A 15,739-nucleotide genomic window follows, 5' to 3' on the forward strand; every position below is an offset into this window, starting at 1 on the left:
AGGGGAGGGGGTTGGGGGATGGGTTAGCCCAGTGATGGGTATTAAAGAGGGCACGTTCTGCGTGGAGCGCTGGGTGTTATACACAAACAATGAATCATGGAACACTACATCAAAAACTAATGATGTAATGTATGGTGATTAACATAACATAATGAAAAAAAAGAATTCTGTTCTTTTTAGTCATCAGTTACTACCACTGTTAAGCATCTAATTATTCTATAATTACCTGAAATATTATTAGTCTGGTCTCCCCAAGTATAGTTTCTCAACAGTGGGTACATATTTTCAAGACACACTAGCTGACTCGGGGAGAAAACCTATTTTACACATTTGTTGTCTGGCTATCCTATACCCCTCGCTCAAAGTCCTGAGGATTTTAGCAATTAAGCAGTCTACACTAAGCAGAGATACAGATAAGACCTCCTCTTATTGCAGCTAATCTTATGTTTATTTAGTATACTTTCTTCTCTTACTCTTTCTTGAAACAATAGAGAACCAAAGAGTGGTGGAAACACTGTATGTTTTAAAACTGAAGGCTAAAATACTTTCACTGATAAACAAGAACTTTTTTAAGTGAGTTTCCTTTTAAGGGATTTATTTTTGTCTTGGTTTTAACCCAATATTTCTACTTTTGCATTGTATCCACTAAGGAGCATAGTCACCAACATCTGAAATATCTATTAAATTTTTGAAAAAATGCAATAAAAAAACTGTTTAAGCAACAGCAAATACAGTAAAATCTCAGTTACCTGGAATGTGTGGGAAATAGTAACAGCTAACACTCACGAAGTATGCGCTGGGGGCCAGAAAAGATTATTGCACTTATCCTATGAAAACTCTAGGGGACAAGTGTTAAAATAATTATATATATGAGGAAATAAAACTTAGAAAGACCAAACGGCTTATAGTAACACAGAGCAGAGTTGGTGCTTCAACACAGGTCTACCTGTATCTAAAGTCCATGCTCTTAATCGCCATGCTATATTTTTGAAAAGCTTTATATTTCCTGCCTTACCAGCAAGATCATATTAATTTAAATCTCTTGGACAACTGACTTGTTGATTACTGCCAGAAAATGAGGAGGTACTCAGAGAATGACGAGTACATGTCAAAAAAGACATAGTGATCTAGTTTCAAAGGTCTCACCCCTCAAATCTTAGACAATTTAAGCATCAAAAAGATAGCAACAGATTGTAATTCACTGAATCAAATAAGAATCCACTGACTCCATACTGATAACATTAAATAAAGAGAAAGAGATGAAGTTTTTCCTTACAGCAGGATGCCAATTAATGTATTAGAAATAATAGCATTAGAAAATCATGATTTTTTAACTGTCACAGAATTAACTGATTTAGGCAGGCATCACTGAATGCTAAAACAAGTAGATGAAATTTTGATGAGAAATAGGATTATTTACAGTCTCAAGGTATCTCCCCCCAAATTAATATGAAGGGAGAAGGAGTAACTTTATAGTGGAAAGCCCAGGCAGACACCACCCTAACGAGGCACTCCAATTTATCACAAGTCACAGAACAAATAAACATCCTGTGTCTCCTTATTATACACTGTGAAGAAAAAAACTTCCCTTCCATGGTATTCCTGCCCAAAATGCATACCCTTAATCTAATCGGGAGGAAACATTAGAAAAGCCGAAACTGAGAGGTATTCTACAAAACAACTGGCCTGTACTCTTCAAAGATACCAAGAACCAAAAAAGAGAAAGGCTGAGAAAGTTTTCACATTAAAGAGATGAAAGAAACATGACAACCAAATGTAATGTATACTTCCATACTGCATCCTGGCATGGGAGCACAATGAGCTATGTATGTCAGCACTGGGATAACTGGCTGAATTTTATGAGGGTCTACGGACTGATGCAACATTGCATCACTGTAAAATGTATGGCTTTTGACAACTGTATTGTGTTTATGTAAAAGAATGTCCAAGTACCTAGGAAATACACTCTAAAGTATTTAAGGGTAAAAGAGCATGATATCTACAATTTACTCTAAATGTTGCAGGAAAAAAATGTATATAGAGAGTAGAAGATAAAGCAAAAGGGGCAAAATATTAATAATTGGTAAAACTGGGTAAATTTATACCATTCTTGCAACCTGTTTGCAAGTCTGAAATTATTTCAACATCTAAAAATACAAAAAATACTCCAAAGTATCTGTTTAATAGTGACTGGGAAAAATCCCAGTCTAGGTGGAATATGACTAAGGTTCTAATATAGTCTGGTCGTTTCAAAGACTAAAAATTATTAAAATTTATACAGTCTTCATTTTTTTTTAATTTTATTTGTTTATTTGAGAGAGAGAGAGAGAGAGAGAATGAGAGATAGAGAGCACGAGAGGGAAGAGGGTCAGAGGGAGAAGCAGACTCCCCACTGAGCGGGGAGCCCGATGCGGGACTCGATCCCGGGACTCCAGGATCATGACCTGAGCCGAAGGCAGTCGCTTAACCAACTGAGCCACCCAGGCGCCCTATACAGTCTTCATTTTTATGGTTAATAAATATTTCATTTATGAAAACCAGTAACATTTACCTTTTCCTCTCTTCCTTTACTCTGTTCTTTCTTTTCCCGACAACGAACAGCTTTCCCTCTGTCGTTGTGAAGATTGTGTGCAGATGAACGGTGAACTCTGACAGTTGTACTTGGACGGTTACCGTGTGGCTTAGGGTCACTGTACTGAGGAGACTGGCGTTTTCTAGGTCCTGGTGAGGGTCTAATTAGACACAAGATCATGAAAATCATAATGAACTGGAGGTGGTCCAAAAACAGACGTACACATACCATGTGTAAGTTAGTCTATGAACTAAAGAAGCTGTAACTAAAGAGGCAATAACGGAACACAAGATAGGACTGAATGAACGAGTCACTGAAATCTAAGATCTGCTGTTTATATCTGACACAGCGGTCTGTGGTGATTTAACGAGAAGAATGGACTGCAGTATGGCTATATAGTAGAAATAATAGAAGGCAAATGATCATCACCTCTCTTTTGAGAGGAAATCACTGGTGTACGTCAAGGATGAATGACAACTTAGTCTGATTCTTGGAAACTGAAAAGACAGCAATTATCAAAGAGAGTTTTATCAAAAGAACCAGAACACAGCAGAGGTACACGATTCACATTTATCCACTGGTATATGTGCAAGCTGACACTATTTTATTTAAAATATAGTTCTCGTATTTTAATTAATAAAATTATATCATTTTTCCGCTTAAAACACTGACATGACCACTGGCTGAGGACAGTCACAAGAAGTGATGTAGAGCGCTTTACGTTTACACACATCACCTCATGTCATCTTTATTTCTGCGGCAGGACTCAGACCTCTCAAATTTATTTCTCAGGCTCCTAGACTTGGCTGGGGCCATTAAAGTGAAAAATAAAAAAGGTAAAAGAGGCCTATCCTCAAATACCTCAAGTATAGTTAAGAAAAAGGTATATAAAACTAGGCAAGTATGCCAGAAAATGTAAAAGAGACCAAGTGCTATCAACAACCTCAAGAGGACAGAAAATAAACTGGGCCTGGAAACACAGGAGATGAACTAAACAAGAGGGTATAACTGCAGACAAGAAAATCAGTGTAGAAAAGCAAAAAAATCAAAATGAGCTTCATCTACGTAAAGGTTTATAAAGACACTAACTATAGACAATGGTGAGCATTCAGGGAGGGTACTGGACAGAGAAGGTGGTTCAGTAAGTAGAAAATCTCAATACTAGTTCAAGAGGCTTAGCTTTTAGCTAACTGCTGCTGCAAAGGTTTTAGAAAGATGGGGCCAGTACTGAGTAAGATACACCGATAAAGGAAACAGAAAGCAGGGGGATATTTGCAGGTTACAAATGTTATGGAGGCGTTAGATGAGTGCCTGGCCTAAGGCAATAAGCAGTGGAAGTCCGAGAGATACACTATCAAAAAAGATACTCCTAGACATGGAAAGCTGAGAATGAGGATTTGGGGGGCGCCTGGGTGGCTCAGTCGGTTAAGCGACTGCCTTCGGCTCAGGTCATGATCCCAGGGTCCTGGGATTGAGCCCAGCATGGGCTCACTGCTCGACGGGGGGCCTGCTTCTCCCTCTGCCGCTCCTCCTGCTTGTGCTCTCCTGCTGTCAAGTAAATAAATAAAATCTTAAAAAAAAAAAATAATGAGGATTTGGCAGAATGATAAAGACAAAAAGGAATGATGGGGGTTTGATTTTCGATTTAGACATCTGGATAGCCAAGTAGAGATATTCTTTTAAAATATGTATTCCCCTACTAGAAAAATAATATAAAACCAACAATGAGATATAATCAAGTATAAGAATAAAAGTCACCTGTAACCCCATTACCCAGAGTTAGCCACTTAACATATTAGTCTATTTTCTTATAGCTGTCTTTCTTTCTTTTTCTTTCTTTCTTTCTTTCTTTCTTTCTTTCTTTCTTTCATTTGACAGTGATTTATTTATTAAGATTTTATTTGTTTATTTGACAGAGAGATAGAGAGCACAAGTACGCAGAGAGGCAGGCAGAGGGAGAGGGAGAAGCAGGCTCTCCGCTGAGCAGGGAACCCGATGCGGGGCTCGATCCCAGAACCCTGGGATCATGACCCAAGCCGAAGGCAGCCACCCAACCAAATGAACCACCCAGGCGCCCCAAGCTGTCTTTCATTTAAACAGAACTGGAACTGTTATAAACACATGCATTCATATTTATCTCTAATCCTATCATAAGGCATTTCCTGTATCATCACCTCATAAATGGTTTTTAATGACTAGACGGCAGTTACATGTAAAATATGCCACATTTTATCCACTTCTTACTGTTAGCTATTCATTTCTCCAAAAACTAATTTACTGAAATATTACTATTGATTATTCTATGCACTGGGGATAAAAAAATTTCAAGTAAGTTAATAAAACCTTTATTCTTAGGAACTTACATCCGTGTGTGTATATATGTGTGTGGAGAGGGGTCTTCAATGAAGACATAAACAGTACATCAGATGATCCTGTGTGCAGTCTAGAAAAATAAAGAAGGGTAGGGGCTCCCATTGGAGGAGCAGGGGTATTTCAGGTAGGGTGGTTGGAGATGGCCTTTCTGAGGTAACATTTAAGGTGAGAACTGAAGGAAACGAGAGAACAAGTCATCAAACATCTGAGCTGAAGGAAAGGCAAGTGCAAAGAACTGAAGTATCTGTGTGCTTGACTTGCTTGAGGAGGAAGAGAGTTGTAAGAACTCGGGTTCTAGAGGTAGTATGGAACCAGACCGCATGTGCTGTTGAAGGATATGATGAAAACCTTGGGTTTTATTGTGAGATGAGATATCTGAGGGATGCTAAATGGCTTTTAAAAGACATTTTAAGAGAATCACATTTAATTGCTTTGAAGCTATTTCTAATCTTTGCTCTAAAAGGTTCAGTGAATCTCCTTGTACAAACATTTCTGTGCATGACCACAGAGGAGACTGAATCTGTTCTTTAAATGGGACTACAATCTAGCTGATGACAAGGTTAGAGTCACCAACAGTTCAACAAAGAGTAGGTTCTCATAAGCATGAGTACAAATGAAGACTAACAAAACATAAGTTTTGAGGGCTATCTAGTTGAGGAAGCAAGTAAAATAAACTACAGGAAGAAGCAAAGACGCAGCAAATAAAGTCAAAGAGGAGAACTTTACAGTTAATAGTGATCCAAGGCATTTAACATCAGGGACAGAAAAAGATATTGAAGAAAGCAAAAAACAATCAGAAGGGGAACTAGGACTCATCATCATAGAATTTCCTAGATGAAGAGGCTCATGTAATTCAATTTCCTACCACTCCCAAGAGAAAGTCCTCCTGCCTCTGCTTGTTAGATTGAGGTGACCAAATAACTCATTAAATTTGAGATGAACTAAATTTTCATTGGGCACATGTATTCATCGGAAAGTTCTTACCAATAAGCGAGAAAGGAGTTACAGGGCTGTTATGGACTGAATGTTTGTGTCCCCCCAAAATTCATTATGTTAAATTCCTCATCCCCAATGAGACCATTTAGAGTAAGGGAGTACTTAAAGTTAGGGGCACCTGGATGGCTCAGTCAGTAAAACATGTGACTCTTGATCTCAGGTGGTGAGTTCAAGCCCCATATTGAGCATGGAGCCTACTTAAAAATAAACAAATAAATGAAATAAAGTTAAATAAGGCCTTGATCTGAGGACTGTGTTCTTGTGAGAGATACCAGAGAGCGTGATGGTTCCCAAAGACAGAGACAAGGCAGCTGTCTGCTTGGAAGAGTCCTCAGGAACCAAACTAGCTAGTACCTTGATCTTGGACCTTTAGCCTCCAGAACTGTGAGAAATAAAGACATACATTTCTGGGGCGCCTGGGTGGCTCAGTCATTAAGCGTCTGCCTTCGGCTCAGGTCATGGTCCCAGGGTCCTGGGACTGAGCCCCGCATCGGGCTCCCTGCCCAGTGGAAAGCCTGCTTCGCCCTCTCCTGCTCCCCCTGCTTGTGGTCCCTCTCTCGCTGTGTCTCTCTCTGTCAAATAAATAAATAAAATCTTAAAAAAAAAAAAAAAAAGACATAAATTTCTGCTAAGCCACCCCGTCTGGTGTATTTTGTTACAGCAGCAGGAACAGACTAATAACACAAGGGCCAAATGATGATTCTCCAGAAAGAGGAAAGAAAAAAGTTAATAGGAATAAAACATTAATAGGCAAGAAAAAACAAAAACACAACTTGACTCATCTATTATTAGTTCTACTGAAATTAAGAAAAAAGAAATGTAGAAAAAGATTCACTTACAAATATTCACTTTATAATAACAAAAAACAGAAAACCACCAATAAAAGCATGGTTAACTAGGTAGGTTAAACATAACCCTTTAAAAGCAGCAGAGAGAAAGGTCTGATGTGGCTTATCAATCATCAATGCTTACAGTATGAAGAGCCAATTAACCTACCTAGTGTCCCCATCAGAAATTGGGGCTAAAAAATTAGTACCTACCTTCTGAGACTGTTTTGAGAATAATATATATAAAGCAATGAATGAACACAGTACCTAGCATACAGTAAGTGTGTGATGATTGTTATTACTAGGATTTTTTTTTTCAGAAACGGTACAAATTTATATATCATGGATATAATATACCTATGAAAATAAACAAAGACTAGATGCTGCATTGGAATGACCATATGATTTGCCCCTACTTTCATGCATTTTCCTATTTTTCTTTAATGAGCCCACTGCTGTACTTTTTTAGTGAATTCTAAAACGTAACAGAAAACATAGTATATATAAAAGTGCTTATGAACAAGGGAAAAATTCAGTAAATATTCAAAAGATATGGAAGTCAATAACAGAACATTAGTACTTTTATCTGGGGCTGAAGAAAATTAAGGTGACTAGGAAGGAATCAATACCCATTAGTTGATCTTAAAGTAGAGAGGGAACACTTTGGTGTGGTACTTCTCAAAGTGTGTTCCATGGACCACGAGTCAGAATCACTGGCAGGTTCCTGAGCTCCACCTGCTGTCTATAGGCATACCTTGTTTTACTGTCCTTTACTTTTTTGTGCTTTGCAGACACTGTGTTTTTGTTTTTGTTTCTTACAAACTGAAGATGTGTGGCAACCTCATGTTGAACCAGCCTATCAGTACTATTTTTCCAATAGCATTGGCTCATTTTGTGTCTCTGTGTCACATTTTGGTGATTCTTGGAATATTTTTAACTTTTTATATAATATATAAATATAAAATATATAATAATATAGTTATTATATATTTTACTTAGGTGGTCTGTGATCATTATAACTTGCTGAGAGCTCAAATGATGGTTAACATTTTTTAGGAATGGGGTATTTTTTGGGGCACCTGGGTGGCTCAGGCGTTAAGCGTCTGCCTTTGGTTTGGGTCATGATCCGAGGGTCCTGGGGTCGAGCCCCGCATCGGGCTCCCTGCTCCGCGAGAAGCCTGCTTCTCCCTCTCCCACTCCCCCTGCTTGTGTTCCCTCTCTCGCTGTGTCTCTCTCCATCAAATAAATAAATAAAAATCTTAAAAAAAAAAAGGAATAAAGTATTTTTCAATTTAGGTATGTACACCGTGTTTTTTAGACATGATCCTATTATACACTGAATAGATTACAGTATAAATAACTTTTATGTACACGCTGGGAAACCAAAATACTTATTTGACTTTGTTTATTGTGATACTTTATTGTGGTGGTCTGGACCTGAACCTACAATATCTCCTAGGTATGCCTGTATTGTATCAGACTCTCTGGGAGTGAAAACCCTGAATCCACATTTTAGTAAGTGCCCCAAGAGATCTTTAGGTATACTAGAGTTTGAGAATAACCGGTAGGGCACAGAGAATGCCAGCTTTGTAATCAAATATATCTGTGTTCAAATTCTAGCTCCACCAGTTATTAGCTTTGTGATAATGGGGGAAAGTTACCTAGCTTCACTGTACATCAAATTATCTTATCTGAAATATAAAGAAGACATGACTTATTTCAAAGGCTGTGAAAAAATGAAATAACATGTGTAGCCTCTAATAGTGCTTAGGACACATGAGCACTCAACATCTAGCACCTATCATAAAATACAATCAAGAATTGAGAGTTACAGGGGCGCCTGGGTGGCTCAGTCGGTTAAGCATCTGCCTTCGGCTCAGGTCATGATCTCGGGGTCCTGGGATCGAGTCCCACATCAGGCTCTCTGCTCAGCGGGAAGCCTGCTATCCCTCTCCTGCTCCCCCTGCTTGTGTTTCTGCTCTTGCTAACTCTCTCTCTCTCTCAAATAAATAAAATCTTTCAAAAAAAAAAAAAAGAATTGAGAGTTCCAAATGACAATGTGAAACTGAAAAACACCTGAGCAATGTCTTCCTTAGTGCAAGATTCTCAAACTGATTAGGGGGCAAAGGACCTGCAAGTCAGTGTTTTCTGTAGAATGCTATTATACACTCACATGTTTAAGTCCACAATACAAACTAGGAAATCTATTATGTGAGTGAAATAGACAAGTGACATCCATCTGATACCTGCCAGTAAAAAATATGCAGTGAAACTAAGCACGACTGGCTGTGTAGAGCATTTCAGTAAATATCACTTTCACTAACTATTCATTTGCCAGCTCCAGGTAATAGGAAGCGGAGGGAAAAAATGCCAAAGAAAAACCTAAAATATGGGTGTCTGGGTGGCTCAGTTGGTTAAGCGATTGCCTTTGGCTCAGGTCATGATCCCGGAGTCCTGGGATTGAGTCCAGGGATTGAGTCCCGCATTGGGCTCCCTGTTCAGCGGGGAGTCTGCTTCTCCCTCTGACCCTCTCCCCTCTCACTCTCTCTCAAATAAATAAATCTTAAAAAAAAAAAAAAACCTTAAAACAGAACATTTTATCCTTTTCTTCCTGTGAATTAAAAAGCCCATTTTTCATGTTAACAATTTTGATGAACAGTAGTATTCTGTGATAGCCTGTTTCAGAACCAGTGTTTTAATCTAACTCCCTCACTTTACGTTAGAAAAATCTGAAGCCTAGAGAGGTTACATTTTTTTTTTAAGATTTTATTTATTTATTTGATAGAGACAGCGAAAGCGAGAGCACAAGCAGGAGTGGGAGAGGGAGATGTAGGCTTCCCACTGAGCAGGGAGCCCGATGTGAGTTCGATCCCCTGGGATCATGACCTGAGCTGAAAGGCAGACTCTTAGCAACTGAGCCACACTGGTGCCCGAAAGGTTACATATTTTTTCCAAAACTACAAATAGTGGCAAAGAGAGAACGAGAGCTCAGATATTTCAATTCCCAGCTCCTTCTATAAGATAATGTTGTCTCCACTACTGTAAGCTCATTCACAAAAGCATTATTTTTGGGTTATTTCCACCTAAGTTTAATTTATCAATATGGGTCATAGTTACATGATAAATAACATAAGAGTTCTAAAAGGTATTCAGTAAAAAACCTCCCGTTCCTGTCTCTCGGCCACTCAGGGCTCCTAGATATAGCCAAAGCTATTAGTTTCCTGGGCTAATTTGTTTCTTAAAAGGTCTCGACTTACCTTCGTTCAACAGGTACAGGCAAGGACCAGACTTCCCCTTCAGAGGCTGGAAGCTCATGTTGTGCAGCTTTCAGTGGAGTGTTGTCTAGCTTAAAGCTCTCCAGTGTTTTCATAATATCCTTAACATGTTTAGCTTCCACATTTATTTCCTGCCAAACCTGGTTTCAAAGGAGAATATGGCTCTTTAAATATCTGTAACCAATAAATCACTACCAAGATTAAACCAGGGCCATTTATTAGAGATGTTGGAAACCTCCATTTTGACATCAGTTATCCCATAAATCATGCCAAAATATTGCTGAAATTTTAAGAATGGTTATTAAGTTTTTTTCAATTGCAAGAGAAAATGAATTAAATATTTTGACCAATTAAACCATGTTACTAACTTACGGCTCATATTCAAACTGTATAATATATTGAAGTTGGCTCTAACTTTCTTTTTGGAAATTTTGATAAAAATAATCCTTTTATAAATTGCTTCTTTGATGTTTTTTATGCTATGTTACTGGACTTTTAAAATGGTGATGAGAATGCACTAATTTCACAGATCATTAATGGGCTGAAACCCACAGTTTGAAAAATATGGCTTCATATGACAAATGGCCCAAATCACATATAACCAAGATTTTTTTTAAGCATTTTTGACTCAATTTATAAACAATATATAAAATATTGAAAGAAAGTTGGTAATGTTTGGTTTTAAAACTAAATGATTTAAGTATCTTCACAAGAAAAGCGTAGACTTTTGGGGTGCCTGGGGGGCTCAGTCGGTTGTGTCCCACTCTCTTGGTTTTGGCTCAGGTCATGATCTCATGTTGTGGGATAGAGCCCTGTGTTGGGCTCTGTGCTCAGCAGGGAGTCTGCTTCCCCTCTTCCTCTGCCCCCCCCTCCCCTGCTCATGTGTGCACTCTACTATCTAAAAATAAATTAATAGGGGCACCTGGGTGGCTTAGTTGGTTGAGCATCCGGCTCTTGATTTTGGCTCAGGTCATGACCTCAGGGCTGTGAGACTGAGCCCCACGTCTGGCTCCAACTAAGCCACCCAGGCATTCAGCAGGGAGTCTGCTTGAGAGTCTCTCTCTCCCTCTCTCCATCTCCCTCCTGCCCACCCCCTGCCTCAAATAAACAAATAAACCTTAAAGAAAAAAAAGTTTAGACTTTTAAAATAAAAGTCTCTAGCCCACAGGGGCGCCTGAGTGGCTCAGTTAAGTGTCCAACTCTTGATCTCAGCTCAGGTTTTGATCTCAGGTTGTGAGTTCGAGCCCCACCTTGGGCTCCACGATGGGTGTGTAGCCTACTTGAAAAAAAAGTCTCCAGGGCACCTGGGTAGCTCAGTCGTTAAGCATCTGCCTTCAGCTCAGGTCACGATCCCAGGGTCCTGGGATCGAGTTCCACATCGTGCTCCCTGCTCAGTGGGAAGCCTGCTTCTCCCTCTCCCACTCCCCCTGCTTGTGTTCCTGCTCTCACTGCCTCTCTCCGTCAAATAAATAAATAAAATCTTTAAAAAAAAAAAAAAAAGAAAAAAGTCTCTAGCGAATGAACATAAATCTTTCAGTGACAAATTTAAGACTCTTTATGAAATAAAATACTTTCCTCTTCTGGAATGCAAGGGATATGCAGAGGCAGATTAAGGAAAAAGGTTTAAGTTCAAAGAGGTAGGATATTTTTCGCTCATAAAGAAATTAAGTACAAAAATGGAATACTATAAAAAAAGCAGTTTAGTAGAATCTGAGGGATTAACGTTCTACTGAGAAGAACAGCTCAAAAATACTATTAAATTCTGTAACTTTTTTTTTTTAAAGATTTTATATTTATTTGACAGAGAGAGAGCCGGTGAGAGTGGGAACACAAGCAGGAGTGGGGAAGGGAGAAGCAGGCTTCCTGTGGAGCAGGGAGCCCAATGCGGGCTCAATCCCAGGACCCTGGGACCATGACCTGAGCCCAAGACAGACGCTTAATGGCTGAGCCACCCAGGTGCCCCAAATTCTGTAACATTTCTTTCCTCTGTGATGTAGCTGAAACTTGTTAGAAATGCCACCTTTAAGTGGGCTTATAACTTCTACATTTTCCATCTGTAAATTTCTACTGGTCCCCAGTGACTAACATTCCTCATATGGGATTCAAATATGGTCTGCTTTAGAATATTCTACAGAAAATACTGTAACCATGACATTCAGCTATCATCTGCAGTTTGAACAATGGCTTAATAAAGTCAATTCTAATTTTAATAGGTAAAAAAATGTGATACAGAAAAATACGACAAAACCATTTTTTTAATCTATTAGATTCCAACAACTATTACTGAGTAGAACTCACAATATTGATGACAGTGAATATGGACTATTACTAATATAACAAATCAAATTTCAAGTAACATTATATACAAATCCACGTAACAAACCATACACCCTTCACGTGTAACTGCAAAGGACAGTCACGATCTCTTTAAGTCTTCTGAGTACTGAAACCACTAAAACACACAGCAGCACGAGTCTCACCTGTTGCCATTTCTGCTGGAGATAGGTATCTTTGACTGAGTACAGATACTTGTTCATCTGGTCAAGAACGCCCTGATAATACACCATTGCAGAGTCATAGTTGCCCAGCAGCGCATACTCACGGGCCAGTTTTACATTCTCACTAATCATAACAAGACTCATGCTCAATCATAAGCTAAAAAAAAAAGAAAGAAAGAAATATTATATGTCTCCTAAAAATAAGTATACAAAGCCCTTCTCTAAAGTATACTTTCCGGGGCTCCTTCAAGAAGCTCACAATCACACACACTGCACTTTCCATCTCCATTTGCCAAGCATTTTCTCCTCCTTCAAAGAAAGTTCTTGGTTCCCACAAGCAAACCCCACCCAGCTCGGAGGGCAGTTCTCCCAGCATGTCTGCCCTCTGAACTTCTCAGTCTAAAATAAATTCTCCCCCTTCTAAAATCCCCTGGCGCTTTACCTGGACCTTTCATTCAAGACACTTGTCTACTCTGAATTATACTAATTCATCTATATGCATCTTATCTCTACTTGGAGAGGATTTATATCTGAAAGGTGTGAGACTATATGCTCAGTGCATGACACACAAGTCTTTTTTTTTTAAGATTTTATTTATTTTTTGACAGAGACAGCGAGAGAGGGAACACAAGCAGGGGGAGTGGGAGAGGGAGAAGCAGGCTTCCCACCGAGCAGGGAGCCCGATGTGGGGCTCGATCCCAGGACCTGGGATCATGACCTGAACTGAAGGCAAGACACTTAACAACTGAGCCGCCCAGGCGCCCCATGACACACAAGTCTTACTGAGCATCTGAAGAACAAATGCACCATGTCAGATACAGTTTTTGGAAGGCAGTGTGGAACAGCAGAAAGCACATGCGTTTCAAAGTTAGAAAATTCTTGGTTAGAATTAAAATTCTGCCACCTTGGTCAAGTCCCTTAACTTTTCTAAGCTTCGGTTTTTAAATATGTAAAACTGAGATAGTAACTACTTCCAAGACTTGCACTATAAGGAATAAATGACTATTTAAAGTACCTAGCATACTACTTGGCAAATAATAGCATGTCAATAAATGCTAACTGCATCTTCCCTGGAACTTTCTATATATGAGAACCAAGCACAGTCTTTGTATTAGTAGGCTATGGATATATGGATGTGGATATAAAGCATCAGAAGTAGGCATCTGATAAATGTCAGCTCTGTTGATGCTGACAATTACTATTATTTATTAACTGTATATAGCATGGTGTAGTGGAAAGTCTGAAAGATCTGCATATTTTTGAGAGAGCAGTAAGTTAGGGTTGTGGCTTTCAAAATAAAAAGAAATTTGAAACACATGGCGAAAGAAATGCTTAGAGTTAATATGAATGAAGTTTCAACGTGGTGGAACTAAAAAATGATGGAATCGTGAAAGATCACAGGAAAGCTGAGAAGAGACAGATGCATGAAGGAAAAATTAAGGATCATTTTTTTTTTTACTCCTTTTGTTTGTCAGTGGGATATTCAAATAGATGTACCTCATAGATGAACAGAGAAAACTTCAATATGGGGACCTCTCTACCTAGCTTAATTTAATCTAGCCAGAGGCATTTCCTAAAACTGTGATTTTCGACACCTCCCTCCCTCACCCCACCTATGGTTAAGGTCAAGTGATGCAACAGAGTTTAAGTCCCATAGAGACCACTATGGCTCTTATGTTTTTTATTATTTAAATTCTTCACTCAGGGATGAGGTTTTCTGTGAAAAAGCATGCCAAGCAAACTTCTTGAATTTAATTTAATGTAGATTGTTTAGCTGGCACACAGAGCAGGCCAACCAGGAATATCTAACACTATGTGTTACACACGGGACCAAAAAGATTTTCTACCAAATAGACAAAAAAGATTGTCTACAAATAGACAAGAGAAGGCAATCATATCCACACAGCCCAGAATTAGAGGACTGCATAAATCAAGATTAATGGGAAATGCTGGCGGGCAGAAGAGTTACAAACCAGCACTGCTATCCATACCAGAGCAGAAGAGGGAGGGTACTATGCTCCTTAGGACAGAGATTAGAGAAGTGGGATCACAACCTCAATGGAGAAGCAGAGATGTCAAAATCACACCAACAGCCTCAGGCTTCTGTTCTCTGCCAGTCCTTGGCAGTTCTCATTTCTAACCAGCTAAAGGTACAACTGCTGCACCTCTACCCAGTTAGGTTTGATTAATACATGTCATGTATATTTATTACGATCTTTAAACCCAAACATCTTGAATCTCAGTATCAGGTTCAATTCCTAAGTACAAGGCAAGCCAGGAAGCCAAGATAGCAACTGGCCCCCTTCCCAAAAACCAATCCTAGAAGAGCCACAGTTACTTTGTAGAAGGTTGATGGATCTTAGAACTGAATATAAAATTCAGAAAAACACTGAAATAATAGATGGTGATTTGGGTCCTGGTGTGTGGGAAAGTACAAGGCAGCTCAGAGGGAAATAGGGCCAGGTTAGAGTTTCTAACTGTGCCTTTTCTGAGGTCTATTGTCCTGCCATCCTTGCTTACCCTCCCCACACTTTCCACTGCAGGACAGAGAAGCAGCAGTGCAAGCCCAGTCCCTGACGGAGACAGCAGGGTACATCACAGCAAAGCCAGGCCTGGACAGAGTGGGGAGCTGATAGAAACAGAGGTCAACAGGACAGCTCTTGGGAGTGGTCTCCTGCTGCCACTCTTCCCCTCAGGTTAGGCTAGAGGGGAACAACTGAGAAAGACAGTTCTTAGGACGATCAGTTCCCAGGCTGAGAATCCCTTATGGCACACAATCGGGACATCAGGAAGCGATGAGGGGTGGTTGAAGATGACTGCAGATTCACCACATCCAACCACCGTAAGAAAGAGTGACAATAATTGACCTAAGCTGTCAATTCAGGAAGCTAGAAAAAGACTAACAAAGCAGACTGAAAAGCACAAGAAGGGAGGAGCTAAAAGGCCAAATTTAAATAAAAACTAAAGGGCACCTGGCTGGCTCAGTTGGTGTAGCATTTGACTTTTTTTTTTTTAAAGATTTTACTTATTTAATTGACAGAGAGAGAGACACACACACAGCGAGAGCAGGAACACAAGCAGGGGGAGCGGGAGAGGGGGAAGCAGGCCTCCCGCCGAGCAGGGAGCCGGATGTGGGGCTCGATCCCAGGACCCTGGGATCATGACCTGAGCCGAAGGCAGTCGCTTAACTGACTGAGC

The 15,739-nt window shown here is 39.6% G+C and overlaps 1 protein-coding gene across 3 annotated transcripts in view; it reads right to left on the reverse strand.

Annotated features, from left to right (window-relative positions):
• Positions 1-15,739, reverse strand: part of KATNA1 (katanin catalytic subunit A1) — a 39,534-nt gene that overhangs the window by 16,408 nt on the left and 7,387 nt on the right. For 2 of the 3 annotated variants that reach the window (XM_073894080.1, XM_025866310.2), the window contains exons 2-4: positions 12,524-12,698; positions 10,026-10,183; positions 2,552-2,732 (exon numbers count right to left, since the gene is read on the reverse strand). In XM_073894080.1, coding sequence (XP_073750181.1) covers positions 2,552-2,732; positions 10,026-10,183; positions 12,524-12,685 — 501 coding nt within the window. In that variant the 5' untranslated portion in view covers positions 12,686-12,698. The remainder of the gene's footprint in view (positions 1-2,551; positions 2,733-10,025; positions 10,184-12,523; positions 12,699-15,739) is intronic. The other variant, XM_073894081.1, reaches the window with a different exon arrangement.

The sequence above is a fragment of the Callorhinus ursinus genome, unplaced genomic scaffold (genome assembly GCF_003265705.2).
Source record: "Callorhinus ursinus isolate GAN/ISIS: 27379988/994484 unplaced genomic scaffold, GSC_fseal_2.0 scaffold6, whole genome shotgun sequence".
Lineage (NCBI taxonomy): Eukaryota > Metazoa > Chordata > Mammalia > Carnivora > Otariidae > Callorhinus > Callorhinus ursinus.